General features: G+C 40.4%; 2 protein-coding genes across 2 annotated transcripts in view; both read left to right on the forward strand.

Annotated features, from left to right (window-relative positions):
* Positions 1-1,194, forward strand: part of si:dkey-21e5.1 (potassium channel subfamily T member 1) — a 312,548-nt gene extending 311,354 nt beyond the window's left edge. Inside the window, exons 36-37 of the mRNA XM_034170913.1 lie at positions 298-305; positions 1,183-1,194. The gene's annotated coding sequence lies outside the window, so the exon portion shown is untranslated. The remainder of the gene's footprint in view (positions 1-297; positions 306-1,182) is intronic.
* On the forward strand, positions 1-21,321 carry LOC117510984 (potassium channel subfamily T member 1-like). Its single transcript, XM_034170915.1, has 6 exons — positions 1-5; positions 7,851-7,913; positions 8,100-8,150; positions 11,371-11,382; positions 12,620-12,704; positions 21,159-21,321. The coding sequence occupies exons 2-6, from the start codon at positions 7,883-7,885 to the stop codon at positions 21,277-21,279; spliced, it is 300 nt and encodes a 99-aa protein (XP_034026806.1). The 5' UTR covers positions 1-5; positions 7,851-7,882; the 3' UTR covers positions 21,280-21,321.
* The last annotated feature ends 885 nt before the right edge of the window (positions 21,322-22,206 follow it).

A 22,206-nucleotide genomic window follows, 5' to 3' on the forward strand; every position in this document is an offset into this window, starting at 1 on the left:
ATACGGTGAGTCACACAGCCGAGGTGCTCAGTGACCTGGACGCTAAATCCCGTGCGTCTTTCTGTGCAGACTCTGCACAGCGGAGGCTCTGACATGTTATTTATAGTATGCAAACATCCAGATAGGTGAAGCCATTCCAAGAAATAATTATGATCTGAAATGAAAGATGAAAAATATGATTGGTTGCTAAACATCAGTGGGTGGAGCAAATGAAACTCAACATTTAGCAGACTGAAATATGGCGATTTTTATTCAATCTATGGTTATATTATTCCCGAGACATTTGCGCAGACAGTACACACACACTAAGAAGGTTCCCTGATTTTTTTTTTCCTACTTTTTAAGTCCTGTTGTGTTCACGTCTGTCTTTTCGAGGGCTTCACACTGACACCACAAATTGTCTTAGCTTCTTACAAATAGGAACCTGTCATGGTTTTGATATTCATAGAAGAAAATATACACATTGAATCAAAATTTGATCAAAAATATAAACACAGTTTAAAAAAAAGACAAATTTTGCATCCATGAACTAATTTGTAGAAAGCCCGTAGGTTAGCCGACTTTGCTGTGTACTTGTGTGACTCATCCGATGTACAGGTCAGTGGTTTTTAATCCTGGTCTTCAGGGACCCCTAACGTGCACACTTTCTGTTTCTACCTGCTCTACCAACAGCTGATTGGTGCAGTCAGGTTTCTGCTAGCGCTTGATTGGCTGAGCACAGCAGAATGAGGTAATGAATTGTCATCACATCCCTTTATAATGTCATACAGTAAAGCCCCATTCTCACATTCACAGGAGCTGTCAGCATCCTGAAAGGTCACATCAATAACCATGATGACCCACTGAGAGAAGGTCATCGTTATTCACAAATATGATCTAGTGCACGACTTGATGACAATGTGCTGGACTTATACAATCCCTGGCAAATATTATGGAATCACCGGCCTTGGAGGATGTTCATTCAGTTGTTTAATTTTGTAGAAAAAAAGCAGATCACAGACATGACACAAAACTAAAGTCATTTCAAATGGCAACTTTCTGGCTTCAAGAAACGCTATAAGAAATCAGGAAAAAAAAATTGTGGCAGTCAGTAACAGTTACTTTTTTAGACCAAGCAGAGGGAAAAAAAATATGGAATGACCAAGGGCGTAGGTTTGGTCTCAGCTTTGGTAGGGACAATACCACACCCCCCACACCCCCCCGGCCCCCCTGCTCACCACCATCACCCCCTAACCCACTCATACCATTAGACGCACAAGTACAAGCATAATACATAACATATGACGACATAATGCTGAATAATTTAACACTTTATTTACAATATTAAGTGTGTAGGCAAACAAACAAATAGCTTAATAACAAAATTGCACCCAAAATCACGAATCTATTCTATAGGCCTACACCTGAGAGAACAAGACAACAAAAAAAAACTTGTGGAGCTAACAAAAAAAAAAAAAAAAAAAAGTTTTTGCAAACAAGATGTATAATCTATTCTCTTCATCAATAATGCAGTTGTAGGTATCTGCAACCTAATTTGCCAAAAAAAAAAAAAAAAAAGGGATTTCCAATGATATATATGGTGTATTACGGTAAACGTAAGCCTGTGATGTCTAACGCAGAGGAAAAACACGGAAGTTTCACACTAGTGCGCCGCTGATTCTCATTACCGTAAGTTCTCATGTAAGCCCTCACTCTGAAAAATTTCAACACTGACAGCAAGCCAAGAACCCGTGCTTTCCAACAGTGTGTTATGTTTGCATATATTACAGTAAAGTGCATTCGGTGACTTTTGAAACGAGGGAAAAGTATGAAAAAGAGCGCAAAAGTGACAGAAAAGTACATAGACAGACAGCAAACATAAATGTAGTATTTTTTGAGGAAAAGGCAGGGTATTAGTGTCATTTGTGAAGGTGTGTGCAGTTTATTTTAAGTGTGGAGCACAGCATTGTTCGCAACCCCTCCCCCCCACCCTTCTTGTTTTCTGCACCGGAGCAGTGTTGCCAGATATGAAATATGAAACTATCATACCAAAACCTCAAATTATCGTATTTTGGGAGAAATTATCGTACACAAACAAAACACATACAACGTAGCTATTTTAGCGTTTTTTTAATTTACAAATAATTTTATGTCACATTTTAAACAGTAATTATAGTAATGGGGAAACTATGGCACAAAAAGAACGCAAATGCACAAGCAAGACTGTGAAGTAACACAAACGTGTTAATTACCAGACTAGAAAGAGTCGAATTCAACCTCGAGGTCGCTGTCGTCATCCGATGCCATGGCCACTTGTGCAGATTTTGTTGAACACAGAAAAAATGTTGACACCCTCCATAAGGAACTTGAACTTTTTTTTATTTTTCTTGTATATCTCTTTGCTCTTGTGTTTTGTTTCGTTGTTATTGCATTTGTTGAAATACAGTTTCGAAAAAAAAAAAAAAGATGTTGGTTGGGGAATCTTCCTGTCCTGTCCTGCAGAGATTGGATGGGAACTCATTACTTTGTATGGGGAGGGGGCGGGCTTTCAAATGACTGTCCCGGCAGCCCAAAGCCAGCAGCAGCCCTGTGTGTGGTGTGTCTTTGATGCCGCCTGAGTGCAACGCCTGCAAAATGATTCTTGGGTGTCAGAGAGAGATGCGTGTTTGGGCAACCAACTGAAATTATCGTACATATTGGGTTTTTTTCCCATTATAGATCGTACATCGTACAGATGGCAAAACTATCGTACAAATACGATAATTATCGTACATCTGGCAACACTGCACCGGAGCCACCCATCCTCTGCGCTCCGGGACCTCCCACTTTACAAATTGAGCACTGCCTGCCACGAGATGCGCTTTGTTTACGTCCACGTGAGAAGAACGTGAGCCAATGAAATTGCAACATGGGTAACCCTGTCATTCTGGCACGTCGAAAACACAAAACGTGACGACTAAAATTATAGTATCGAGTTCGCAAAAAAAATAGTGAATGATTTTGTTATATAAACAAAAATGCTAAATATTGGTAGGGACTATTTTGCCATCCCAAAATATTGGTTGTGACTTGTCCCTATGGTCCATATGCAAACCTACGCCCCTGGGAATGACTCAATTCTGAGGAAAAAATTATGGAATCATGAAAAACAAAAGAACGCTCCAACACATCACTAGTATTTTGTTGCACCACCTCTGGCTTTTATAACAGCTTGCAGTCTCTGAGGCATGGACTTAATGAGTGACAAACAGTACTCTTCATCAATCTGGCTCCAACTTTCTCTGATTGCTGTTGCCAGATCAGCTTTGCAGGTTGGAGCCTTGTCATGGACCATTTTCTTCAACTTCCACCAAAGATTTTCAATTGGATTAAGATCCGGACTATTTGCAGGCCGTGACATTGACCCTATGTGTCTTTTTGCAAGGAATGTTTTCACAGTTTTTGCTCTATGGCAAGATGCATTATCATCTTGAAAAATGATTTCATCATCCCCAAACATCCTTTCAATTGATGGGATAAGAAAAGTGTCCAAATATCAACGTAAACTTGTGCATTTATTGATGATGTAATGACAGCCATCTCCCCAGTGCCTTTACCTGACATGCAGCCCCATATCATCAATGATTGTGGAAATTTACATGTTGTCTTCAGGCAGTCATCTTTATAAATCTCATTGGAACAGCACCAAACAAAAGTTCCAGCATCATCACCTTGCCCAATGCAGATTCGAGATTCATCACTGAATATGACTTTCATCCAATCAATCAATCAATCAATTTTTTTATATAGCGCCAAATCACAACAAACAGTTGCCCCAAGGCGCTTTATATTGTAAGGCAAGGCCATACAATAATTATGTAAAACCAGTCATCCACAGTCCACGATTGCTTTTCCTTATCCCATTGTAACCTTGTTTTTTTTCTGTTTAGGTGTTAATAATGGCTTTCGTTTAGCTTTTCTGTATGTAAATCCCATTTCCTTTAGGCGGTTTCTTACAGTTCGGTCACAGATGTTGACTCCAGTTTCCTCCCATTCGTTCCTCATTTGTTTTGTTGTACATTTTTGATTTTTGAGACATATTGCTTTAAGTTTTCTGTCTTGACGCTTTGATGTCTTCCTTGGTCTACCAGTATGTTTGCCTTTAACAACCTTCCCATGTTGTTTGTATTTGGTCCAGAGTTTAGACACAGCTGACTGTGAACAACCAACATCTTTTGCAACATTGCGTGATGATTTCCCCTCTTTTAAGAGTTTGATAATCCTCTCCTTTGTTTCAATTGACATCTCTCGTGTTGGAGCCATGATTCATGTCAGTCCACTTGGTGCAACAGCTCTCCAAGGTGTGATCACTCCTTTTTAGATGCAGACTAACGAGCAGATCTGATTTGATCAATCAATCAATCAACTTTTTTCTTATATAGCGCCAAATCACAACAAACAGTTGCCCCAAGGCACTCTATATTGTAAGGCAAGGCCATACAATAATTATGAAAAACCCCAACGGTCAAAACGACCCCCTATGAGCAAGCACTTGGCTACAGTGGGAAGGAAAAACTCCCTTTTAACAGGAAGAAACCTCCAGCAGAACCAGGCTCAGGGAGGGGCAGTCTTCTGCTGAGACTGGTTGGGGCTGAGGGAAAGAACCAGGAAAAGACATGCTGTGAAGGGGGGCAGAGATCGATCACTAATGATTAAATGCAGAGTGATGCATACGGAGCAAAAAGAGAAAGAAACAGTGCATCATGGGAACCCCCCCACAGTCTACGTCTAAAGCAGCATAACCAAGGGATGGTCCAGGGTCACCTGATCCAGCCCTAACTATAAGCCTTAGCGAAAAGGAAAGTTTTAAGCCTAATCTTAAAAGTAGAGAGGGTATCTGTCTCCCTGATCTGAATTGGGAGCTGGTTCCACAGGAGAGGAGCCTGAAAGCTGAAGGCTCTGCCTCTCAGTGATGTCATGCCGTGTTTGCCAGCATGACAGGTTTTTCTCAAAGGATCAGTGTAAACTTGGGTATGCTACGGTTGTTTCTGCACACATGACATCGTACAACCCCTGGCAAAAATTATGGAATCACTGGCCTCGGAGGATGTTCATTCAGTTGTTTAATTTTGTAGAAAAAAAGCAGATCACAGACATGACACAAAACTAAAGTCATTTCAAATGACAACTTTCTGGCTTTAAGAAACACTATAAGAAATCAAGAAAAAAAAATTGTGGCAGTCATTAACGGTTACTTTTTAGACCAAGCAGAGGGAAAAAAATATGGACTCACCTCAATTCTGAGGAATAAATTATGGAATCACCCTGTAAATTTTCATCCCCAAAACTAACACCTGCATCAAATCAGATCTGCTCGTTAGTCTGCATCTAAAAAGGAGTGATCACACCTCAATCATAAATATTTGGGATAATTTTAAACTTTATTATAAAATTCAAAACCAAAAGCCAAACTAATGACTCTTCACAGCCCATTAGGGGGTCACCACCCACAGTTTGGACAGTCACTGCTCTAGGGATTCTCAAGGTTTCAAGCTGTGACCCTCCAGGGGAAAGTGCCAATGGGGCGTTAAAGTAAAACCAAAAAAAACAAAACAAAACACTGATCAGCCATGACACTGTGACCGCTGACAGGTGAAGTGAATAACAATGTTATGACTGATCGATATAAACAATCGCATCCCATCATTGGCACCATCATGGTGATCCAGAAGAGGAGGAGTCCTGAGGATCCATTTGTTTCACCCACTGAGTCTTGTCTTGTCCACTAACAGAATTTTTCCTCTGAGAGCAGGCCTATGTTTGAAAAGTTTAGAATTCCAGCCTGTGCTTTATTCTTTTGTGGAAGAATATTGTGAGTGATCATTTGCATCTTCACACTACATCAGTGTCATCCCCCCCAAAAATACATAAGTAAATCACTGAATCATTCCTTCCATCATTCTTCCTCCATGTGCCATAAGAGAGTGGAAGGCGGAGCTACTGTGATATCAGTGTGAACGCCTCGTGCATTAGGATGCAGGAGAACGTCTTTGCAAATACAGTAGTGTTCAGAATAATAGTAGTGCTATGTGACTTAAAAGATTAATCCAGGTTCTGAGTATATTTCTTATTGTTACATGGGAAACAAGGTACCAGTAGATTCAGTAGATTCTCACAAATCCAACAAGACCAAGCATTCATGATATGCACACTCTTAAGGCTATGAAACTGGGCTATTAGTAAAAAAAAGTAGAAAAGGGGGTGTTCACAATAATAGTAGCATCTGCTGTTGACGCTACAAACTCAAAACTATTATGTTCAAGCTGCTTTTTTTTAGCAATCCTGTGAATCAGTAAACTAGTATTTAGTTGTATAACCACAGTTCTTGATGATTTCTTCACATCTGCGAGGCATTGATTTTGTTGGTTTGGAACCAAGATTTTGCTCGTTACTAGTGTGCTTGGAGTCATTGTCTTGTTGAAACACCCATCTCAAGGGCATGTCCTCTTCAGCATAAGGCAACATCTTCAAGTATTTTGACATATCCAAACTGATCCATGATACCTGGTATGCGATATATAGGCCCAACACCATAGTAGGAGAAACATGCCCATATCATGATGCTTGCACCACCATGCTTCACTGTCTTCACTATGAACTGTGGCTTGAATTCAGAGTTTGGGGGTCATCTCACAAACTGTCTGCGGCCCTTGGACCCCAAAAGAACAATTTTACTCTCATCAGTCCACAAAATATTCCTCCATTTCTCTTTAGGCCAGTTGATGTGTTCTTGTGCAGAAGAGGTTACAATTTGCCAACGTCTTTACTTAACAGAGGGACTTTGCGGGGGATTCTTGCAAATAAATTAGCTTCACGCAGGCGTCTTCTAACTCTCACAGCACTTACAGGTAACTCCAGACTGTCTTTGATCATCCTGGAGCTGATCAGTGGGTCAGCCTTTGCCATTCTGGTTATTCTTTTATCCATTTTGATGGTTGTTTTCCATTTTCTTTGCCGTGTCTGTTTTTTTTTGTCCATTTTAAAGCATTGGAGATCATTGGAGATGAACAGCCTATAATTTTTTGCACCTGCGCATAAGTTTTCCCCTCTCTAATCAACTTTTTAATCAAACTACGCTGTTCTTCTGAACAATGTCTTGAACGTCCCATTTTCCTCAGGCTTTCAAAGAGAAAAGCATGTTCAACAGGTGCTGGCTTCATCCTTAAATAGGGGACACCTGATTCACACCTGTTTGTTTCACAAAATTGACAAACTCACTGCCTGAATGCCACACTACTATTATTGTGAACACCCCCTTTTCTACTTTTTTTTTACTAATAGCCCAATTTCATAGCCTTAGGAGTGTGCATATCATGAATGCTTGGTCTTGTTGGATTTGTGAGAATCTACTGAATCTACTGGTACCTTGTTTCTCATGTAACAATAAGAAATATACTCAGAACCTGGATTAATCTTTTTAGTCACATAGCACTGCTATTATTCTGAACACTACTGTATCTGCATTCTTACCTGCTTTACTTTCACACTCACTTCCTGCTTTGTTCTCAGTTCCTTTTCCTTCTCAGCTTAACGCTCTTTAAAACAGAATTGTGCACCAGAATTGTTTCACTGGCTGAGCAGCACGTCCAACAAAAGCTCTTCTTCAGAACCAAGAATAGAAATGATTCTGTGAAAGGCTGTGTCTGTCTCTGTCTCTTCAGCGTGCACCACTGCATGACTTTCTTGCATCGCTTCCACTTTTTAAGAATTCTTTTTGAACGTGCAAATGCATTTGCTGCCTGCCTGATCTTTGATTTTCCCTTTTTCTTTCCCCTCTTTTCCTTACCCCCTTTTCTTCTCTCTCTCTCTGGCTGTCCTGTTTCGGCCCATAGAGGATGTTTCTAATCTCACTGCGAGTGATGTCATGAATCGAGTAAATCTAGGATATTTGCAAGGTAATTTGTGTGCTGTTCACAACTCATTAATAACATGCGAGTGCCTGCAACCATCTGTGCAGATAGGTGTGACCTTGGAAGGATAGTGCACTGCATTGATTCTTTGACTTGATTTCGGATGTTTCTTAGTAAATTATAAATGAACAAAATGGGCCAGTGAAGCTGATCATGAATGCTGTTCCTTAGAGCTGCAGGACATTTCAGAGAACCCGTATACAGAGGGGACCGGGGAGTCAGGTTAGCTGGTTGATCCCAGTACTGCAACTGTAATGCATGAGTCTGTGTGAGTGGGAGAGTGTGTGTGTGTGTGTCCTGACAGACAGAGTGGTAGACCAGCTGTCAATCTCACTCTGGTCTTTTCTGCATTGTGTTCACGTGAGGTAACGTCCACAGCTGGAACACTGCAGGGCATCAGAGTGGAGTGGAAAGCATTACATTTGTGGACAGAAGGCCAGATGTCTCAGAAAACGTATATAAATATATTTTTTTAACGAACACCAACATATAATGGACTGGGTTTCTGCCGACACCATGTGATGCACCTGCTCAAAATGCTTTGGGTGGTGTCTCACTGGGCAGTGACAGCTCGCAAACAGCATTTGAAACGGATTTTGTGAAATTTCTCTCTTGCAACGTTAACAGGGTGTCGCTATCCCCTCACGTGAGTCGCAAGAAAAACCAGGCACCATCCCTCCAGTGAAGCATGGTGGTGGCAGCATCATGCTGTGTGGATATTTTTCAGCAGCAGGAACTGGGAGACTAGTCAGGGTTGAGGGAAAGATGAATGCAGCAATGTACAGAGACATCCGAATGAAAACCTGCTCCAGAGCGCTTTTGACCTCAAATTGGGACGATGGTTCATCTTTCAGCAGGACAGTGACCGACAGTGATAGCCAATATATCAAAGGAGTGGCCTCAGGACAACTCTGTGAATGTCCTTGAGTGGACCAGTCAGAGCCCAGACCTCAATCCAATTGAACATCTCTGGAGAGATCTGAAAATGGCTGTGCACCAACACTCCCCATCCAACCTGATGGTGCTTGTCAGGTGCTGCAAAGAGGAATGGACAAAACTGCCCAAAGATAGGTGCACCAAGCTTGTGGCATCATATTCATAAAGACATGAGACTGTAATCATTGCCAAAGGTGCATCAACAAAGTATTGAACAAAGGGTGTGAATACTTATGTACATGCAATTCCTTGTTTTTTTATTTTATTTTTAATAAATTGGCAAAAATAAAAAAAAGCTTTTAATGTGAGTAGAATTTTGAAGGGGAAAAAAATGAATTTACTCCATTTTGGAATAAGGCAGTAACATAAAATGTGGAAAAAGTGAAGTGCTGTGAATGCTTTTTGGATGCACTGTAAATACAAGAAGGGCCTTCATTGTCATTGTCCATACATACAGAAAAAGTTGTTCTCTGCATTTAACCCATGTAGACACAATCCAATCACTTGGAGCAGTGGGCAGCCACTGTCTGGCACCCAGGGAACAACTCCATATGTAGAAACACCACCTTGGTTGGGGCAGAGAAAAGGAGCAGACCCTAAATAAGCACATTTTTGATTGTGGAAGGAAATGGAATTGCCCATAGGAAACCCATGCAGACACAGTGTTGTGTTTTATGGCAGGATTTAACCACAAAATGCAGACATGGACCAGACAGGTGTAGTAAATAGTCAATGATTTATTTACCAGAAGATGAGTCCAACGCTAATGAGCAGTCCAAACAAACAGAAACACAGGAGGGCAGTCAGCAGCAACACCAGGGCAAGCAGACATGAACAAACACAGGATAACAAAACCAAACAGGAACCATATAAACTGGAAAAACCCAGCAACTGAGAACCGCACAGTGACAAACTTAAGTAGCGACACAGAGATGAGTAGACAAGTGACAAGTGGTGTGATTGGGAATGTGAAACAGGTGTGAGGGAAAACAGGTGACAAGGACACACTTGCAAACATATGCAGGGACTGAGAGAGACGGAGTGAAACAAACCACAAATTGCCCTGGGGGTGAGCAGAGTCCAAAACACACCATAAATAATAATCAAACTGAAGTGAAATGACAAAGTAACTAAGTACAAAACCAAGGAGGAAAGGCATAAAACTAAAGTGGAACTCAAGAACAGCTAAACTGTGCAACATAGGAAAATACCACAGCTAACAGTTGATACAGACAGGGAACCAACCACAACAACAACAAACAAGAACATAAGACACGGACAGACCACAACACACGGGAACAACATACAAACTCCACATAGAAAGGCCTTGGCGGGAAGTGATCCCAGGAACGTCTAGCTGTGAGACATCAGTGCTAACCACTAAACCACTGTGTCACCACTCATCATTAGAATAATTATTATTAATAACGAATCTGATTTTTTCAGTATGTAAGGAAGATATATAAGTCACAGGACCTCCTAAACTAGTTTAAAAAAAAAAAGAAAAAAAAAAGGGGGAAAAACATGTGATGCACATTTTGGAAAATATGGTGATCAACTAACCAGAAATTGGTCAACACCTCACTTGAGGGGAAAAAAACCCACAACAATTAAAACAAAAATCTGAGCATTGAAGCCTGAGCTTTTCGTTCATTAACACTTTTTTTAACATTTCCAAAACTCTGGGATAACCCTGCAGCTGTAGATGTACATCATTAGCTGCAATACAATACTTATTTCGGGTCTTTATCCCAGATAAAAGCGGAATTTTTGTCGCATGTGTGAGAGGATCGTTATGCTGGAATCAAGTCTGTTTAGATTGTTTCTATATGCTGCAGTGTCCTCGTAGACATGTGGGGGCGCTGTTCACCTTATAACTTTTAACTGAAAGTCAGGACTTCAACTGCAGAGACATTCATTTTATTTGAAATGGAGCCAAAAGGAATGTAAAGAATAGTGACTGCACGGTCGGAGATTTGAACTGGTGCAATTCCTCTGACGGCATTAACAGGTCGGCACAGAGGTTCACACACCTGAATGCCTCCCATAAATCCTGCGAGCTGTTTCCCTCCAACCTTTATTTCAGATTGAATTGGACGTTGGCGTGTTGCTTGTGCAGTAGGTCGACTCTTCCCCTCTCACACGCCCGATATGTTCTGCTTCACTCTGAGTTTGGTTCGAGTGCCTCTGATGGATGCTGGAGCATGTCCCGTGTGTCTGTGGGTGTGTGAGACGTCAGTCTGGGGTGGGGACTGTGTCGTCCATTGGCATGGGTACCTGCCGCCTTATCGGCCTGTTGGTCCAGTGTGGAATGTGCAGGACGAAGAGGAATGCAATGGAGATGGTTATGTGATGCAGCGACGGAGGCTGTGTGCATGTTGGCTTGATTGTGATGCTGCGCATGAGGTTCTGCTTCATCAGGCAGGCAGCATGAGCCTCCCCTTGTTCCAAACGGTCAGTAACTGTTAGCCCTTCTCTCTTTTCCACCCTGCCCGGCTTTATAAAGGGCCACAAGCAGGTGGGTTGTTACGGAGATGCACACTCCCTCCTTTACCTTCCTCCGCCTCTAACTACACTTAACTCACACCCAGTAACACACATTTACACATGACACAAGCTGAAGGTGCATTACTGAAAATGTCACTTAGCTGTTTATTAGGATTAAAATACCTTAATACAAGATAAAAACAACAACCAAAAAAGGATTAGATTTTATTTGTATCTGTTATGTGTTTTATAATAAAGATTTTCTTGAAGAAATAGGAACAAAACTAATCAATTCATTTGTAACATGAAGGGAACTTGTAAATATGTTTGCAGAGGAACACAACTCCTCATTTCGTAATAGCTACCAAATAAATAAATAAAATGTATTATTGTAAAGCATGTACGAGGTCTGTTCAGATGGCTTTCGTCACCGAAAGCCGTCTGAAAATTTGATGCAGTCGCGCTGCTCCAGTCGTTCCGCCATTTCCTTGCAAAGAAAATCTGATGAGAGACTACACCCATCCTCACACAAAGGCTGCTTACCAGCAAATGATGCAATCAACAGGCGTGAAAAAATTCACGCATGTGCACGAAGGTTCATGGTTGGCTCTTGCAAGCACACATGATTCAAATCCATCAGGTTTTTGAAAAAAAATATTAAAGGTCGGATACTTTTCTAACAGACCTCGTATGTCATATCCATTGTTGCACATGACAGTGATTTGATTGGTACTGACCACCCAACTAACGTGAGGGGAAAATAGTGATTAAAAGGTTTAACAAAATCTAGCTACTGAAAATTACCAAATGACAAATAAATAAATCAGACTTGAACTAGCTGCATCATTTTTCAAAGTAAATAAAAAAAAAATCAATGTATTGACAGTTGTTATTTATACAACTTTGACAAATCAGTTTATACAATAAATAGGTAAATACTTCTAAACTACAAACTGAAAAATAGCCCCATCGTTTACTGTATTGTAAATCTTGCCGTGTCTTTTTCCTTTCCCAGATTATGAATTCCACTCCTGAAATGCATTAATTTACATAATAATGAGGAATTATGAATTTAACAATTGTTAAACCGTTCATAGACTTGAAAGGTTTGATCTTGAAATATTATTTAGAAATTATTTTTGCAACATACTGTACAGGGGTTACTTTGTGTTTTTCACAACTAAGGCCAGAAATGGTCAGAAATGTTGGATTTGGAAAGGGGAGGAGCTCCAGAGCAGCAGTGAATTTTTCTTTTGTCTCATTTGCAGATGAGATGAACGACCACCAGAACACGCTGTCCTACGTCCTCATCAATCCTCCTCCAGACACCATGTTGGAGCTTAATGACATTGTGTAAGGATCAACACAAAACTATGGGTTTTGGATTCTGAGAAGCAGGAAAACATGGGTGGGAATTGGTCCAGATGAGTGATTTTGAAAAATCAGGGTTTTTTTTTTGTTGTTGTTATTTTTAATTGCCATTTGTTTTGATGTTTCTCCTAACGTCAGTTTGATCGGTAAAAACAGTCTGACACATAAAACCAAATATGGCCAAATATGAAGGGACAGTGAGCAGGTTTCCCTTTTCACACATGCACTTAACTGATATTTTCTACCATCACTGACACAAGATTTCCTGCTAATTTTTTTCACAGATATGAGGTCTGAGAAAAGTATCGGACCTTTTTATTTTTTTCAAAAACCATATGGATTTGAATCACGTGTGATTGCATCAGCCAAGCTTGAACCTTCATGTGCATGCGTGAGTTTTTTCACGGCTGTCGGTTGCGTCATTCGCCTGTGGGCAGGCTTTGTGTGAGCACTGGGCCACCCCTCTCATTTTTTCATTGTCAGAAGAATGTCTGAAGGACTGCCGTGTTGTTGTATTAAAATTTTTTCAGAAACTCTGCCAGACAACCAGCTGGAAACCATTTCGAAGATTCGGTTGGCTTTCAGTGAAAATTTTATGGGCTTCAGAGAGATTAAGGATTGTTACTGCCGCTTTAAGGACGGCCCACAGCGCCGGAGGGCTAACAACAGGCTGAAAGGAGCTGATCACTTCCAAATTTAAGGCTCTGTTGATGCAGGACGTCGTGTAACTAGCAGAGAAGTTTCATAAGAGGTCAGGATCAGCACTTTATCAGCACATTCCACTGTTAAAGGAGATTTTGTAATGAAAGACGTGTGGCCGGATTCGCAGCGTCAGGACGCAGCGCTCATGCGCGGCTGGACAAAAAACACCTCCGTGTTGGAAACCATTCGTAAGATTCAGGTGGCTTTCGATTGCTTTTCAGTCGAGTGAGTATCAGAGAAATTGTTTAACAGCTGGGCATGTTCCAACTTGTCCTGTAAGGCTTCCAACACGGAGGTGTTTGTCGAGCGCCATGAGCGGCTGCATCCTGACGCGCGAATCCTCTACACCACTTCATCAGGAAGCTGGATTTTAAATTTTTAACTAATTTATATCAAGTTGTAGAGATTTGCTTTCAGTTTGAGTTAAGGAAGATAATTTTAGGAAAAAATGTATTTGAAATGGAATAAACAAATTAAAATGTGAAATATCAAGTGTTCCAATACTTTTTGAGAAACACTGAGGAGCAGCATCTTATATCTCATATATAGTGCAGCAGATAAGAGAATATTTAGAGTGGAATCCAACAAATGGTGGTACAAGCATCAAATTTGGCACAAATAATCAATAGACATAAACTTTTGAAAAAAACTGATTGGCCACTTGAATTTTCAATAGGCAGCCAGGTAGGGGTCAGTTGAAAAATTACACAGGGGTCAAAATTAAAAGAAAATTACACATCATTTGCCTGATCATAAAGGTTCCAAAAAGGTATAGTTTGGACTATCTGTGACTGAATGTTATGGAGTTATGAGGTAAAAGCAGCAAGAATGGTGATAAAGGTCAGTTTCAGTTTGTACAGGGGTCAAAAGTTAAAGTTGCTCCATTAATTTTGCTCCAGCTGTATTTGTGCTGAATTTGATGCTTATATCACCATTTGAGGACTGTTTTCAGTTATCTGCTACACTAATAAGCCAAGAGAGCATGAACCAGCTGCTGTCTGTTAGTTTAAACATGTGAGATAACCCAAACATAAGGCAACCCGAATTAAAGGAGAAATGCTGCTTTTAACAACCTGGACCTCATTTCTGGCATAAAATATGGTCATTTACTCACCAAATATAAGTTTAGTGTCAGTAGAAGTCATAGTTCAAATAACATGTTCAGTTCATATCTGAAGTCAAGTATTTTCTTCTTCTACTAAGGTGGAATAGACCTTTGTGGTACACAGCCAAACTACTGGACAGGAGGACTAGAAGTCAATGTGACTCACTAATTTCAAAATGCAGGTCTTTCACCCAACGTGTGGTGCCGTGACATATCAATCATCTGTGTCCAGTCAGGTTTCAGGGGAGTCCAGTGAAACCCCAGCCTCCGCTCTAGCTCCACCCATGTCCAGAAAGTGTTCAACATTTGACTTTTCCCTGTTTCACTGTGACCTGAAAACGTGGCGCTTCCTGTTTGAGTGTGAGCTTGCCACTGAGTTCCCTCGAGATTCCATGGGATCCTCATCTATCATCCCGGAGTGTTTGACATTTGAACATTTCCTGTTTTATTGTGGATTGAAATTTGGCACTTCCTGTTTAGGATGCCCTGTACCATGAGTAGCTTCGCAACGCTGCGCGTTTTCATTCATATTATATATTTACACACAGTATGTAATAACACAGAATAGTGACTCCGTATTAAAAACCTAGAAATGGACAGGTCTCTGTCTGTGTACTCTGTGTTTTGTGTCCATGTGGGACACTCTGCACGTCTTTCCATATGATACTTGTTAATCTCTACATGCAGGGGAAAGTTGCTTGTGCTTGTCAGAGTTGTTCAGCGTTGGAGCTGAAAAGAACTCAGTTAACACAGAAATAATCACGCAGGAGACACTGATTTCTTTTTTCCTGAGCAGGAGAGAGCAAAATGAGCATGAATCCTCACCAACAACCATCTCGTTCCGCTCTGAAGGGGCCCTGCCCATCTGCCTCTCCTGTTTATTGAATAAAGTTACATACAAGCATATAGGACAAAACAAGGGAAAAGACACAGTTGTCTCACATTGATATGAAAACTGTTATGGCTTAAGCCTCCAGTCTCCTAGTCCTCCGATAACAATGTTCAGTCCTGAACCAGTGTGCCGGTCACACCGCTCTTCCCTCAAGGCTGACCCATTACTTAAAGATGCACATCTGCGCTCAGCAAAAACATGATCTCAGCAAAACAGTCTGCCCTCACTGAGTCAAAGATCATCTTGTGAGCAGTTTAATGATTACTTAAACAGTTCAGTGAATCTAGTGAATAGATATGTATCAATCAATCAATGTAGTGAATAAACTACTTTAGCAATTCAGTGATTAACAAAGAAAGCAATATTAATGAAACACATTGAAACGTATATAAATGCGTATATGGGTGATTCTTAGACTACGGGCACTTATGTCCTTTGATTATATTATATGAAAAACAGAAAAAAGGGGAAATTTCACACTTTTATAGTTATCTTTACAATGAAAGTGTGTTAAGAAATTTGTTCTAGTAGTCTATGATGACTTTTTCACCTTTTTTCAGCATCATTATATGCAAATATTGCCGTTTTGTGCTTGTCCCACACCCAGACCTTTGATCTCTCAATGATAAAAATGAATGGTAAAGAAAGTTTTTTCTAATGTTTTAAATATCTCAATAAAATATCAGTAAAATAATCAAAACATAATGGGGTATTCAATGTCATACAACTGTTTTTAAACAAAATGTAGTTGTCCCTACACTATTGCCGATAATTTCTACCACAACAGTAATGGTCCCTTTAAACAGTTTGTATGAAAGATTGTTTGGGTAGTTTCTATGGAGATAAACAGTGACATCAGAAGCACATGTATATAGCGCCAAATCACAACAAACTGTTGCCCCAAGGCGCTTTATATTGTAAGGCAATGGTGTGGTGAGAAATTACAATTTACAAGGCCAATAGTGCCATAGTTAAAGAATCACCATATGGAGAATGAGATCAAAGACAGCAAATCAAAGTAAGACAGTAAATATTGATAATCATATTGCTGATATATAGAAAACCCTGTCATGTATTCCCCAGTTTATCGATTTTATGTCTACATTCTCAACATCATCACTGTAGAAACATCAATAATCTTACAGTGTATTTAACCATCATTTTTGCCCCGTTTGGATGGTGACATACCTTCAGCATCCAATAGCATAACGCAATATAGTCACGGTCTAGCATAAGCCTCAAACTGTGGTGGAAATCATCCGTTGAGCCATTGATCAAGCAAGAGGAATTATACAACAAATCACAACAATAGTAAGTGTGAGGTGTCGGACGCAGCTCGGAGAACCGACCAGCGTTTGAAGACCAGTATGAAATAGCAGAGCACGGTACAAGGCTAACCTGAATTTAATACATAACAGTGATAAAATAACAAAAAGATGCGGTCTGGCGTGGTGCGCTCCCAGCAGCGCTAACGGTCCGGAGCCAGAAGCTGTTTCGGACCCAAGGACCCCGCCGACACCCCCCAGGTGGCCGCAACAACCGAGTCTGTGAAAGAAGGAACCATTATGTGAGTCCACACTCTACACACAGAACACTTAAAGGTGTACAAACAGCAAACACTTCCTGGCTTGATTACTGATCAGCTTCCTAACCTGCAGGCATGGAACATCCAGTTCACAAAACTCCACTGCAGTGGAAGCTGATACATGACTAACAAACAGCTCAATACAATAAGGTGTGAGGGACACCACATTTACTGACTGTATAACTGTTAGTCACAAAATCTAACGTACCTCAGGAAGTGTGCTGACGAGCGTGAGACCTCACCCCCTCCTCTTTCACAGACTGTGCATCAAACCTGGACGTTCTCAGCATCCGCTGCTGATGAGATGGCTCCCGAGACGACGATCTCACCCGTCTGGTCACAAGGTCGAGTCTCTGGCAAATACACACTGTGCACTCCAGTCTTAAATGCCAACATGTTCCAATCCATCCAGATGCACTACAGCTGTGAGTCCTGACGAGTCGCAGGTGATCAGGGTGAGGTCCTGACAGCCTCAGCAACACAGCCACTCAGTCCCAAACGCACGCCACCTGGGAGGAAACCAAAAGACAAACAAACCGGCAGCCAGGCCCCCCCAGCCATATAACAGTAAGCCCAGAAAAACAATAATGGGGTGAGCAGTTTTAGCAGGATGTGATACCACCGTCTATACTCTCAGTGTGCCTCAATAACGTCAAATTTTGAATAGCCAAGCTAATGGACCCCCCATCGTTGTCGTTGTCAGGAATAAAAGTGCAACAGCTCTCACCCACTATGGTACACACTCCTCCCGAGGCCGCAGTTAATTTGAATTTATTAGGCACAATGCAAAAAACAATCAAACACTCGTTTACCGACTACAAAATCACTACAACAAAATAAAAATAAAATAAAACAAAAGTTACAGGAAGAAAACAATAAACATGGTGCCCGAAAGGTGTAGGCAGAAGCAACGCTTATCAATGCCTACCCCCACTCATACAGTCAGATCAACCCAGGCTAGATGCCAGTTCATACACATTCATTTCCAACGAAGCCTGAACAGTAGTAGCTCATAACTACCACTGAGGGAAGTGAGTATTTCATAACAGCTCCTATTTCATTCTACAACCCCTGGCAAAAATTATGGAATCACCGGCCTCAGAGGATGTTCATTCAGTTGTTTAATTTTGTAGAAAAAAGCAGATCACAGACATGACACAAAACTAAAGTCATTTCAAATGGCAACTTTCTGGCTTTAAGAAACACTGTAAGAAATCAAGAAAAAAGATTGCGGCAGTCAGTAACGGTTACTTTTTTAGACCAAGCAGAGGAAAAAATATGGAATCACTCAATTCTGAGGAAAAAATTATGGAATCACCCTGTAAATTTTCATCCCCCAAATTAACACCTGCATCAAATCAGATCTGCTCATTGACATTGACCCTATGCCATGACATTGACCCTATGTGTCTTTTTGCAAGGAATGTTTTTGCAGTTTTTGCTCTATGGCAAGATGCATTATCATCTTGAAAAATGATTTCATCATCCCCAAACATCCTTTCAATTGTCCAAAATATCAACATAAACTTGTGCATTTATTGATGATGTAATGACAGCCATCTCCCCAGTGCCTTTACCTGACCTGCAGCCCCATATCATCAATGACTGGAAATTTACATGTTCTCTTCAGGCAGTCATCTTTATAAATCTCATTGGAAAGGCACCAAACAAAAGTTTCAGCATCATCACCTTGCCCAATGCAGATTCGAGATTCATCACTGAATATGACTTTCATCCAGTCATCCACAGTCCACAATTGCTTTTCCTTAGCCCATTGTAACCTTGTTTTTTTTCTGTTTAGGTGTTAATGATGCCTTTCGTTTAGCTTTTCTGTATGTAAATCCCATTTCCTTAAGGCGGTTTCTTACAGTTCGGTCACAGACGTTGACTCCAGTTTCCTCCCATTCGTTCCTCATTTGTTTTGTTGTACATTTTTCGATTTTTGAGACATATTGCTTTACGTTTTCTGTCTTGACGCTTTGATGTCTTCCTTGGTCTACCAGTATGTTTGCCTTTAACAACCTTCCCATGTTGTTTGTATTTGGTCCAGAGTTTAGACACAGCTGACTGTGAACAACCAACATCTTTTGCAACATTGCGTGATGATTTACTCTCTCTTAAGAGTTTGATAATCCTCTCCTTTGTTTCAATTGACATCTCTCGTGTTGGAGCCATGATTCATGTCAGTCCACTTGGTGCAACAGCTTTCCAAGGTGTGTTCACTCCTTTTTAGATGCAGACTAACAAGCAGATCTGATATGATGCAGGTGTTAGTTTTGGGGATGAAAATTTACAGGGTGATTCCATAATTTATTCCTCAGAATTGAGTGAGTCCATATTTTTTCCCTCTGCTTGGTCTAAAAAAGTAACCGTTACTGACTGCCACAATCTTTTTTTCTTGATTTCTTATAGTGTTTCTTAAAGCCAGAAAGTTGCCATTTGAAATGACTTTAGTTTTGTGTCATGTCTGTGATCTGCTTTTTTTCTACAAAATTAAACAACTGAATGAACATTCTCCGAGGCCGGTGATTCCATAATTTTTGCCAGGGGTTGTAGTTACCCCAGTACATTCAATAGTAAGAATTGAAATGAAGCACATTCATCATACAACACAATTCAACGTTTTCCATCAGACACATATCCATCAAACACCATTTCTTTGTATAAATATTTAAACTGATTGATATTTGGACATCATTGGAGTTTCTCAGGTAGCTTATTCCAATTTCTTGGGCCACAAATAGACACACAGAAGCATTTCCTGGTCGTCCTTGTGCCCGCAATTTTAAAATGATACAGACCCCCTAAATTATATATTCCTTCTCTTTGCATAAAATATCCTTGAATTCTGAGAGGTACTTGCTTTTTTTTTTTACTTTATACATCAGTTGAACAGGTCTTAAATTAAATCATGTCATGGAATTTTAAAATCTTTGATTTAATAAACAGTGGATTGGTGTGATCCCGATAACCTGCATTATGAATCATTCTTAATGCTCTTTTTTGGAGGTTGAATAATGGTTGTACTGTAGTTTTGTAGTTTTGCCCCATATGTCAGCACCATAAGTCAAGTAAGGTGCAATCAATGTGCAGTACAGAGTATGTAGTGCTTTACCATCAAGATGTGCTTTGCCCTGCTTAATATTGCCGTACTTTTTGATACTTTCTTTGACTATGTTGAATATGTGCTTTTCAGTTGATTCTGTCAGCTTCAAGACCAGAACTGTTGTCTCTCTCTGTCCCTAGAGAAAAAGAAAAAACTCACAACAGAGAGAGGGAGAGAAATATCAACAGGTTGTTCAAAACAATGTTTTAGCTGTGGAGAGCTTTGCTACCAGAGCAGGATGCAAACTACACACCCTGCTGATGATTTTGACAATTATTGCTGTGATTGTGGCATTCACTGTGTAGTGGTATGAAAAAACATGTCTCATTTTCCCAAATGTCTGACAGTTGTAACAGATCAGGAATTGTCAACTGACAATTGTTAGTAAAGACATTCTTTTAACAGACTCCTATTCGATGTCTATTTTGTACTACAGAGACATTTTGTAGTGAGTACATAAAGTAGGGCTAAGTTCTTTCTTCCACTTCCCAGTGTGTTTTGGGTAGTTGTGAACTTTGACCCTGGCCAGCATGCACCACACAGACTAAGATGCTGAATTGGCTTACTGTCACACACTTTTGTATGCTTGCAGTTTTTTTTTTAGATCTTTGCCAAAGGGCAATCACTGAAGTCAAGGTCACGTCTGCTGACCTACTGCTTTGAGGTCCATTGATCAATTTCTACCAAACTTGGTATGTGTGTGAAGACTCACCCATTACCCTTTATGGGTAATTCCAGATTTTCATCCACAGACCAAGTTTTGTGGAAATTGGCCCAAAGCTGTGAGAGGAGTAAAGGAACAAATGAAAAGTGTTTGAACAGCACCATGGACAGCTCACTTTAAAAACCTTGTAACAGCAATTGCTTGTATTCACTCTACTGGCTGCTCTGGGGGGAACAAAAAAACAAAAAAAACTGAATAAAGTCAGAGACAAAGCAACTGCAGTGAGGAAGCACTGGAAACGGTATGGTTCTATTTGTTTTGTCCTTTTTTGGGAGGAAATAAAGTTGCACACTGCCACTACTGATGCTGATCGTCTCTTCAGGTATATTATCCGCTCAGACCCGCTGGCACATGTACCAGAAGACACACAGGTGGGACAGACCCGTGGTGCCAGGAACCAGCAGGAGTTTGGCTCAGAGACGAAAGACGAGACTCACCTCTAAAACCTCGTCAGTCCTCATCACCCTGACCCTTAACCCCACAGGTGAAGACTGAACTGAAGTCCTTTTTTTTTTTTTATTTAAGATGAGCTGTTACAGGATGCATGTAGAGTGCCTCATCACAACCCCGAAAAAAAAAAAAGCCCCAGCCATACATCACAGTCTGAAGGTACGGAGCAGGTGCAGGCAACAACTCCATTCTTCAGGACGCCAACAACCAAAGGACTGAGAGAGGACTGATGATGTGAGAGCTTATTTTATTTTAGTGTGCACACTCACACAGAGTGCACGCATCATTTCCATCAACACACCAGAAACACATTTTGCATGACTTGTAAAGAATCAGGTCAATGCTGTTTGAGTATTTACAGTGAAATCACAGAACATGTGGTCTTTTAATTTATTACAAATGCTGGGATTGTTTTTGTGTCTGAGCACAAACACACCAGAGGAAAAGTGTCAGGTGTTTTTTTTCTTTATACTTTGGACACCAACATTTCTTATTATTGTTAAGGTGTGACTATTGTTAAATTATTATTAACAATAATTAATTTCACTATTTCTAGTGTGCAAAATCTTATCTGCTTTCATGTGCCGTTATTTTTTTGTCTACACTGAAGCATTGTAAAATTGTGAAGATTTGTATATTTTATGAAATATGCTACGTCTACAGTGCAGTTGGAAAGTATTCACAGCGCTTCACTTCTTCCACATTGTGTTTTTTCCCTCAGAATGTTGCACACAATACCCCATAATGACAAAGATTTTTTTTTAGGTTTTTGCAAATTTATTAAAAATGGAAAAAAAACAAAGAAATATGTATATAATGAATCACAGCTTTTTCCATGGAGTCCATGTGGGGTAAATTCAGTTGATTGGACATGATTTGGAAAGGTACACATCTGTCTACAGATAAGGACTCTTCCTAGA

The sequence above is a fragment of the Thalassophryne amazonica genome, chromosome 5 (genome assembly GCF_902500255.1).
Source record: "Thalassophryne amazonica chromosome 5, fThaAma1.1, whole genome shotgun sequence".
Classification (NCBI taxonomy): domain Eukaryota; kingdom Metazoa; phylum Chordata; class Actinopteri; order Batrachoidiformes; family Batrachoididae; genus Thalassophryne; species Thalassophryne amazonica.

What these genes read in the sequence shown, in the direction of transcription:
- LOC117510984 (XM_034170915.1), top strand. Translation starts at nt 7,883, where the DNA reads ATGAATCGAGTAAATCTAGGATATTTGCAAG. An exon ending in AAATCTAGGATATTTGCAAG is followed by an intron (nt 7,914 to 8,099) that starts GTAATTTGTGTG and finishes GCTGTTCCTTAG; the next exon opens with AGCTGCAGGACATTTCAGAG. An exon ending in TTGGAGCTTAATGACATTGT is followed by an intron (nt 12,705 to 21,158) that starts GTAAGGATCAAC and finishes TCGTCTCTTCAG; the next exon opens with GTATATTATCCGCTCAGACC.